General features: G+C 38.4%; 1 protein-coding gene across 2 annotated transcripts; it reads left to right on the top strand.

Annotated features, from left to right (window-relative positions):
* Positions 1-1,665: 1,665 nt before the first annotated feature.
* Positions 1,666-8,098, top strand: LOC110935782 (ATPase 9, plasma membrane-type). Of its 2 annotated transcripts, none has more exons than XM_022178133.2 (13): positions 1,666-1,836; positions 2,646-2,765; positions 2,861-2,959; positions 3,040-3,492; positions 3,705-4,151; positions 4,247-4,369; positions 4,641-4,745; positions 4,838-5,147; positions 5,746-6,260; positions 6,541-6,714; positions 6,793-6,975; positions 7,076-7,257; positions 7,718-8,098. In XM_022178133.2, the coding sequence occupies exons 1-13, from the start codon at positions 1,783-1,785 to the stop codon at positions 7,812-7,814; spliced, it is 2,862 nt and encodes a 953-aa protein (XP_022033825.1). In that variant the 5' UTR covers positions 1,666-1,782; the 3' UTR covers positions 7,815-8,098. The 2 variants fall into 2 exon arrangements, with proteins under 2 accessions (XP_022033825.1, XP_022033826.1); XM_022178134.2 differs by having other exon boundaries at positions 1,783-1,836; positions 7,711-8,098.
* The last annotated feature ends 1,567 nt before the right edge of the window (positions 8,099-9,665 follow it).

Below are 9,665 nucleotides of genomic sequence, written 5' to 3'. Positions count from 1 at the left end.
ATGAGCAACTAATGTGGGGTTTATATACCAAATGGGCTCTCTCACCCACCAGACTAGTCTTTTGGGTTGTGTTCTCCCGTTTGGTATGTAACATTGGTATCAGAGCCAGAACTCGGAGTGGTGGCCCACGGAGTGGTGGCCTGGAGAGAGCCAGCCGTGACCAACGTGGCCGTGACCAACGAGGCTCGGAGTGGTGGCCTGGAAAGAGCCAGCCGTGACCAACAAGGACGCTGGCTCTTAAGGAGGGTCGATTGTTATGGACTAATACCATTGCAAGGTATGGGACTTGTCCCACATCGGTTGTATGAGCAACTAATGTGGGGTTTATATACCAAATGGGCTCTCTCACCCACCAGACTAGTCTTTTGGGTTGTGTTCTCCCGTTTGGTATGTAACAAATCCCTAACCCCTTAACCCTAAAGCTAGACCCTAAATCCTAATTACCCCTAAAGCTAAAACCCTAAGGCTAAAAGCTATGCTAAACTTTGTGCTAAACCCTAAAATCTAAACTTGTAAACCCGAAAAGCTAAACTCATCATCATCATCACAGCTCGATTGTGGTTTTGTATCAAGCCTTGGACCTAAGACACATAACACTCAAACAATCGGGACAGAGACTGATTGGTGCATGTACACCGTGTCTTTCAACTATCAACGTCACCACATGATGCATGATTAACCTTCCGCTGCTTTTAACGTTATTTTCATAAATAAGTAAAATAACGTTAAAGTTAGTACCATTTCACCCCCCTGAGCGCCCACACATATATACATTATATGTGCACACCGCAAGCGAGGCAAAACCTAAGGCTAAACACTAAACCCTAAAGCTAAACTCTAAATACTAATGACAAACCCTAAAGCTCAAATCTAAAGCTAAACCAAAAAAAGTAAAACTCTAAACCCTATATATATTCGAATAGGATTCGACAAAACGGTTCTAACACTGCTTGAATGAGGTCAATCAGAATTCGTTTAACCCGGTCTCGTACACTTTCTGAATTAAGATCGTTTTGTATTTAATCCTACCTCTTTTACATTTATTAGAGAGCACAATTGACAACCTTATATATCAAATAAATCTCACTTTTATAGTATCACTTTATGCAACCAGTGTTACAGAGCTGTGCTGCATAATATAACACGTGTTTTATACACATAATATATTTGACAAGTTAAACCCGATTAAACCGTTAAGTGAGATGTGAGTACATTATCATATTTTTGGATCATATATTATAATTAGAGTTAATTGCTCGGATGGTCCCTGTTGTTTCATGTTTTTTCACATTTAGTCCTTACCTTTTGAAAATAGCAGGTATGCTCCTTATGGTTTGTCATTTTGGTACTCAGATAGTCCCTGAGTATATGTCAGTTAGTTTTGAAATAGCAGGTATGCTCCCTGTGGTTTGTCATTTTGTTACTCGGATAGTCCCCAGAGTAAATGTTTGGGGACCATCCGAGTAACAAAATGACAAACCATAGGGAGCATACATGTTATTTGCAAAAGGTGGGGAGTAAACGTGAAAAAACGTAAAACCACAGGAACCATCCGGGCAATTAACTCTTATAATTATAAAGTTAATAATATTATAAGTTTAGAAATATGAATATGAACGGGTTAATATACAAATGTAGGAACAGCATGAAAAGCTCCAACTTCCTTCCGACCTTCACTCCCATTCACTCTCTCTCTCTCTTGTTCCATTGTTATAGTAGCTCCGTTACCTCCATGCACTCTCATGCCCTCACACTTCCACTCACACACACACACATTCATCCATGGCTGCTTCCGGCATCAGTTGGGAGGAACTCAAGAAGGAGAACGTCGATCTCGTATGATCCATTCCCCTCTCTCTCCCTCTCTCTCTCTCTCTCTATATGTATATTGCTTTAGTATTTTTAGGTTTTGCATGAATTTTGTGTTGATTAGTGGAGGAGACAGTTCATTTTGTTATGATTGATTGATGATTTCTCGATTCGATTAGGTTAATTATAGTTTTGTAATTCTGTTTGATATGTTTTGCATGAGGATTTGATCGGTTGATTATGTTATTTGAGTATTTTGTGTTGATTACTGAAGGAAACTGTTCGATTAGTTAACGATTTCGTTACTAGATCTAGGCGAATTGTAGTTTTTCTCGTTATATTTGATATGGCATACGATTAAATGAGGATTTCATGATTAGATCTAGGATTAACTGATTCGGTAATCTGTAACTCTTGTGTCGATTACTGAAGGAAACTGTTTACTTTATTATGATTGATTGAAGGTTTTGTGATTCGATTAGGCGAATTGTAGTTCTGTAAGTATTTGATATGTTTTGCATGAAGATCAATTGATTCATTAGTCTATAATTTTTTGTTAAGATGTGAAGATTGATTGATGACTTCATGATTTGATCTAGGCGAATTGTAGTTTTGTACTTCTATTTGATATGTTTTGGATAAGGATCAATCGATTGAATCTGTTAATTGAATTTTTCGTGTTGTTGATTACTAAAGAAGACTGATGAATTAGTTATAATTGATTGACCATTTCATGTTTCGATCTAGGCGAATTGTGGTTTTGTACTTCTATTTGATATGTTTTGCATGGAGATCATTTAATTTGGTTATCTTAAATTATGTTTTGATTGTTACAGGAGACTGTTCCAGTCGATGAGGTATTCGAAACGTTGAAATGTACAAAAGCGGGATTGACGACTGAAGAAGGGAACAGGAGGCTTGCTGCTTTTGGCCCTAACAAGCTAGAAGAGAAGCATGTAGATACAAAACTATTGATTATTATTAGTTTTATAATAATATTATTTATTTTTTTTATACTGAAGCTCAAATTCTATTGATATTGTTTAAACAGGAAAGTAAGCTTCTCAAGTTCTTAGGGTTCATGTGGAATCCATTGTCATGGGTCATGGAAGCCGCTGCAATCATGGCTATCGTCTTGGCCAATGGAGGGGTATCTCTCTTTCTCATTTCTCAAACCGATAATAATTCGAATATAAGTAATGTAACCTGATCTGGAATACCGAATTGCAGGGAAAGCCTCCGGATTGGCAAGATTTTGTTGGTATCACAACATTGCTGATAATCAACTCCACCATTAGTTTCATCGAGGAAAACAACGCAGGTAACGCTGCAGCGGCTTTAATGGCGGGTCTTGCTCCGAAAACTAAGGTCATAAGGGACGGGAAATGGGATGAACAAGACGCGGCTATTTTAGTACCCGGGGATGTGATTAGTGTCAAATTGGGAGATATTATTCCAGCCGATGCGCGCCTTCTTGAAGGAGATCCACTTAAGATTGATCAATCTGCGTTGACCGGTGAATCGTTGCCTGTGACCAAACATCCGGGTCAAAGTGTGTATTCCGGGTCAACATGCAAACAAGGTGAAATCGAAGCGGTTGTTATCGCTACTGGGGTCCACACTTTCTTCGGGAAGGCTGCTCACTTAGTAGATAGTACAAATCAAGTTGGCCATTTCCAAAAGGTATCATACTTGTTAAAGGCGTCGTTGAAACGCTCGGTTTGGGCCCAATGGGCCTTAACCATGCCCGATTCTATTTTCTCAAGAACTGGACATTTGGGCCTAAGAGGTCCTAGGACTGGGCCTAAAGTAACCAGACCTTTTCGGGCTCAGGCCCATGAATGTTTATGTATCTCTAAGTATTCTGTTAACAGTTATTGATGGATTGTATGTAGGTGTTGACCTCTATTGGAAACTTCTGCATATGCTCCATTGCCATTGGTCTCATAATCGAAATAGTGGTGATGTACCCGATTCAGAAACGCTCATACAGAAACGGAATCGACAATCTATTGGTTCTACTCATCGGAGGGATCCCAATCGCCATGCCAACTGTTTTGTCAGTCACCATGGCTATCGGGTCCCACAAGTTGTCGGAACAAGGTGCAATCACCAAGAGAATGACCGCCATTGAGGAAATGGCGGGCATGGATGTTTTGTGTAGTGACAAAACTGGTACTCTTACGCTTAACAAACTCACAGTCGACAAAACGCTCATTGAGGTTTTCGCAAAGGATGTTGATAAGGATCAAGTGGTTCTATTGGGAGCCAGGGCTTCAAGAGTTGAGAATCAAGACGCGATTGATGCGTGCATTGTAGGAATGCTTTCGGATCCTAAAGAGGTAATAACTAATAACAACTATAAATTAAATACTTAAATAATAATTATTAAACGTAATAATATTATCTTACATGAATATTTCCTTTGATCATGCAGGCACGAGCGGGGATCACTGAGGTGCATTTTCTGCCTTTCAATCCTGTAGACAAACGAACAGCAATAACGTACATAGATCAAAGCGGAAATTGGCACAGAGTGAGCAAAGGTGCACCTGAGCAGGTACCGTACAATAAAAATTCTCTCGACTACAACTACTAAACGGGTCAGGTAACGGGTCAAAAGGGACAATTTCTCGGTACCCTTAAAACAATTTCCCTCAAAAAGTTATAAATTTCTTTTATAAAGGACCGTATGTTACATACGATTACAAAAAGTTATACATAGCGTGAGTTCTGACTTCTGACCCATTTGACCCGTTTTCTTTTAGCTAGTTTTAGTTGACCCGTTAAAGATAACATAGAGCCCGAACTAATATCTCCGTATCTCTCAGATTGTGGAGCTATGCAACCAAAAGGATGAGGATAAGAAAAAAGTGTTTTCGATCATTGATAAATTTGCCGAACGTGGTCTACGGTCTCTTGCTGTTTGCCAACAAGTGAGTTTCTACATTTCTACATATCAACATTTCCAGTTATCCAAATTTTCATTTTTTTTTTGGTGTTTATTACTTTATTAATTATTATACAGGCGGTACCAGAGAAAACAAAGGAGAGCCCGGGAGGCCCGTGGGTGTTCGTGGGCTTACTGCCACTATTTGACCCACCAAGGCATGACAGTGCGGAAACCATTCGACGGGCCCTGCACCTTGGAGTCAATGTCAAGATGATCACTGGTGATCAGTTAGCCATTGGGAAAGAAACAGGTCGCAGGCTCGGTATGGGAACAAATATGTATCCCTCTTCTTCACTTCTTGGCCAAAGCAAAGATTCTTCTATTGCGGATATACCGATAGAGGAACTAATCGAGAAGGCTGACGGTTTTGCTGGAGTCTTCCCCGGTAAACAGTTTTCATTCTTGTTATCAATGACGTTTTTACTGGGGTGTACAAATGGCGGTTTGGTTTTACCTTTAACCATAACTGTAACCGCTAGCTTCGGTTAGGTTAATCGGTTACCAGTTATGGTTTGGTTTCGGTTAATTTTGGTTAATAAACCGATCTATGTTTGAACGAAAATTCAAACTAAAAAAACAATTATTGTCTCGGTTACAGTCGTTTTTATAAATATATATAAAAAAAAAATAAGTACACATGCATAAAACGTGTCAAGTTTTATACAATAATTATTTTTTAAACATTTTAAAACTAATTATATAACATAAAAAGTTTTCGTATATGTTCTTTATGTATATACTGATTCCTTGAACATGTACATTTTAAGTATAGATATATTTTAAAAGCATGTCTTAATCCATTTCGGTTCGGTTAATGTTCGGTTAATCAAATTGCATTATCCATAACCGTTGGCTAATATCGGTTATTGGTTAATTCAGTTTAGTGGTGTTATCGGTTAATTTCGGTTAACGGTTAAGGTTTGCTGACCCCTAGTTTTAGTAAGTAAACGCTGAAACTTTTGCTTGCCACTAATCGAATGCAGAACACAAATACGAGATTGTGAGGAAACTACAAGAGCGAAAGCATATATGCGGAATGACAGGAGATGGTGTGAACGATGCACCCGCATTGAAACGGGCCGACATTGGTATAGCGGTCGCTGATGCAACAGATGCAGCTCGTGGTGCATCCGATATAGTTTTAACTGAGCCTGGGCTCAGTGTGATTGTAAGCGCGGTTTTGACCAGCAGGGCCATCTTTCAGAGGATGAAAAATTACACCATTTATGCAGTTTCGATCACCATCCGTATCGTGATCGGGTTCATGCTGATTGCGCTTATCTGGCAATTCGATTTCTCGCCGTTTATGGTTTTGATTATTGCAATCCTCAATGATGGAACCATTATGACTATTTCTAAAGATAAAGTCAAACCTTCACCTCTGCCGGATTCATGGAAATTGAAAGAAATCTTTGCAACTGGTATTGTTCTTGGGACCTATTTGGCGGTTACGACCGTTATTTTCTTCTGGTTGGCGAAAGAATCCGACTTCTTTACTGTAAGTTAAACTTGTTTATCATATTTGACACATTTAAGGTAAAATATAACCCAAATCGACCCACTTGAGATGAAACACAACCCAAACTGACTCATTAATAAGTAAATGGCAGGTTGAGCGGGTTAACTAACGGGTCAAATGGGTCAAAATGGCCCAGGTTGACCTGTTTGACCCCTTTAAATAAAACATACCCCAAATCGACCCGTGCATATGTAAATGGGTCAAAATATGTGTACCGTTGAGTTGTAATTTACGATATACCATAATGTTCGTTTTTTAGGAGAAATTTGGCGTGAAACCGATCAAAGACGAAGAATTTGAGCTTATGTCAGCTCTTTACCTTCAAGTCAGCATCATCAGTCAGGCACTCATTTTCGTTACAAGATCACGAAGCTGGTCGTTCGTTGAACGCCCCGGTCTTTTACTCCTCACCGCCTTTTTTATAGCTCAGCTGGTGAGTTTATTTATATTTATATAACACCGAAAGTAAATGTGACGCGTTTAATCTTATGAAAGTTCATTTATTATGAAGATTGCTACTTTAATTGCTGTCTACGCGAATTGGGATTTCGCAAGAGTCCATGGAATCGGCTGGGGTTGGGCCGGTGTGATTTGGCTTTATAGCATAATCATCTATTTCCCGTTAGACATTTTCAAATTCATCATCCGTTACAGTTTAAGCGGCAAGGCTTGGGACAGTATGATCGAAAAGAGGGTAAGCCCGTTTGTTAAATGTTAATCATATTCATTTACACTAACCAACATTTATACATTATATTAATTAGTATTACTAACACAATTTTTTTTTAATCCAGACCGCTTTCACCTCAAAGAAGGACTATGGGCGCGGAGAGAGGGAAGCCCAATGGGCCACGCACCAACGCACCTTGCATGGTCTCCAAGCACCAAATGCAAACGATATCTTGAACGACAAGAGCGACTATAGGGAGTTGTCGGAACTAGCAGAACAAGCAAAGAGGCGGGCCGAGGTTGCTAGGTAAGTATTGTTTCTTAACACTAGACTTAACGGGCTAAATTTGTTCAAAAACGACCAAGCACACCAAACACGCTTAAACTTAACTCAAACGTCAAACAAAAGTTCTTAATCCACAGTATAGGATTATTTTATAAATCATATAACCCTTCTAAAGTTCAAAATTCATATACATTTTTAGTTATCTTTGCTTATTAAATGAATTTTACTATTATAAGTAACTAATTTCATGAATTTTTGTACAAAAAAAGGTTATTGTTAGTGTTTTAAAAGGATAAATATGAAATTAAGATACATACAAAGATATATATGAAGTTTTGAACTTATGATATGTATGAAATTATACATACTTGATACATTTATCACTAAAAATTTAAAAAGTGCTTAGACAAAAAGTGTTAGCGGGTCAATCCAACCCATTACAGAGGCGTTACCATGTCTCATATCCGCGTTAAGCTTGCAGGTTAAGGGAGCTCCACACACTTAAAGGGCATGTTGAGTCAGTGGTGAAGCTCAAGGGCCTCGATATTGAAACGATCCAACAACACTACACCGTTTAAAGTCACCAATAAAACACATTTTTGGAGAAAAAAGACATAAAATAAGAAGTTAGGAAAGCATGATTTTGAGAAGGTATGTTTTTCATGGAAGATCATCACCATAACCATAACCATAACCAAGGTGCGGGAATAAGCTGACGAACGAGATCGGGCCGATCCGTAGTTAGGCAAAAAACAATGTGTTGTTCTCTACTTGAATCTCGTATTCTTTATTCAATTATAACATTGTATTCGACTTTTCAGTTGTTCAATTATTTAATCTCAAGTTTATTCGTTGAATGTCATCCACACTATACTATTTACTTTTGAGTATTCAAGAAGTTACACTACACAGGGCCACAAAAAAAAACTAAAAAATTTAAGTTCCATATATTAGTTGTGCCGATAGCGTTCAGGTGTTAATGTGTTATGACCTTTCAAAGTGGAGGTGATGGGTTCGAGTCTCACCTCCGAGTTGAACCAGTGGTTTTACCACGGAGGGCATTAGGGTGGTGAGTTTTTTCTGTAATGGTGGCGGGCTGGGTCACTGACGTCGTCTGTGTTCGCAAGCGTGGTTGGCTTTTTGTTATTGGGTTTACATGGGTGATCTTCGTTCAAAAAAAAAAAAATAATAAATAAATAAATAAAGATATATTAGTTGTTGGGTCAAAATATTAGTACACATTAAGCTTGAAATTATTTCTCTTTTATCGTTACTTTTTTTTGGTCCGTTTTCAGTTTTTTTTACATAGGGCTTAAATGAGTTCATGTTCTCATGTAGATACAAATTCTACTCTTCTGTTCTATTCTTTCTAATTTCTATTTCTATTTCTAACAAACGTTTACGAAAAGTATCTTACTACTTACAAGTGATATAAGCAAAGTGAGTACAAGTTTGTAAGGAAAACAATTATATCATTATAATTACTTTTAAGTGAATTGTTTTTCCTTTATAACATTTAAAGTAAAATGTCATTTTTGTTCATGAGGTTTGATCATTTTTGCGACTTTCATCTAAATGTTTTTTTTTTTTTTTGCATATGGGTCCTCGTGGTTTTAAGATCTTGTCATTTTCGTCCATGAGGGTAAAACCTCGAGGAACGAAAGTCGCAATAAATAGGCAAATCATAGGGACAAAAATGGCAAAATTTTGAAACCACGCTGCTTTAGATACGAAAACACAAACCTTTGGACGAAAGTCACAAAAATGACAAAGTATGTCGACCAACGTGCCTATTTTATCTTTGTCTCGATATAATGCTACTTAAAATCGAGTTGAGAATTGTATCGTGCACTAATCAAAACATAACAATACATGTCACTAAAGGTGTCTCATGGTTAGTTTTTCTTATAAAGTGACGTCGTTTACCCTTCGTGCCAAGGGAAGCACAGACAAAGCTTGTTCCCACATAGTTGTCGCTGAGGGTGGAAGGCTTGCTACTGAAGATTGTTGGAGCTGGTCCAAAGTTAGCTCGTGCCCCAAGGGAGCACCGGTTGCAACTGGTTGTGAGGAAAAGAGGGGAAAAGATGTTGGATCTGACCTCGTGTACAAATATGGGTAAGGATTTGGAGGAGGATTGCTGGGACCAGCCTCATTCCTAGACACAGTTGGTTGTGAGTTTTGCAAAAGGAAGAGCGGGAGGTCCAGGAGATAGTGATGGTTCGGGCTCGTCATAATCCAGACGGATCCTCACTCCCTTGTCTCGTTCCCTACTCACGTATTGGTTAAGAAGAGACCTTAACTCGAGAAATGTTAGGATCCGAGGCTGACATGATTATGTTTGTTTGTACAAAATGAACATTCAGTGAATATAAAATTATGTAAAGTGCAGCGGAGTTGTATACAAACTTTGTAAACACAAACATAGAAGA

This window comes from Helianthus annuus, chromosome 4 (genome assembly GCF_002127325.2).
Source record: "Helianthus annuus cultivar XRQ/B chromosome 4, HanXRQr2.0-SUNRISE, whole genome shotgun sequence".
NCBI lineage: Eukaryota > Viridiplantae > Streptophyta > Magnoliopsida > Asterales > Asteraceae > Helianthus > Helianthus annuus.
This window is presented reverse-complemented; position numbering and strand designations above follow the sequence as displayed.

Bases quoted from the DNA above. Each gene is read 5' to 3' on its own strand.
- LOC110935782 (XM_022178133.2), top strand. From the start codon at position 1,783: ATGGCTGCTTCCGGCATCAGTTGGGAGGAACTCAAGAAGGAGAACGTC. The intron at 4,370-4,640 runs GTACCGTACAAT...CGTATCTCTCAG, and splicing joins GCAAAGGTGCACCTGAGCAG to ATTGTGGAGCTATGCAACCA. The intron at 5,148-5,745 runs GTAAACAGTTTT...AATCGAATGCAG, and splicing joins TTTTGCTGGAGTCTTCCCCG to AACACAAATACGAGATTGTG.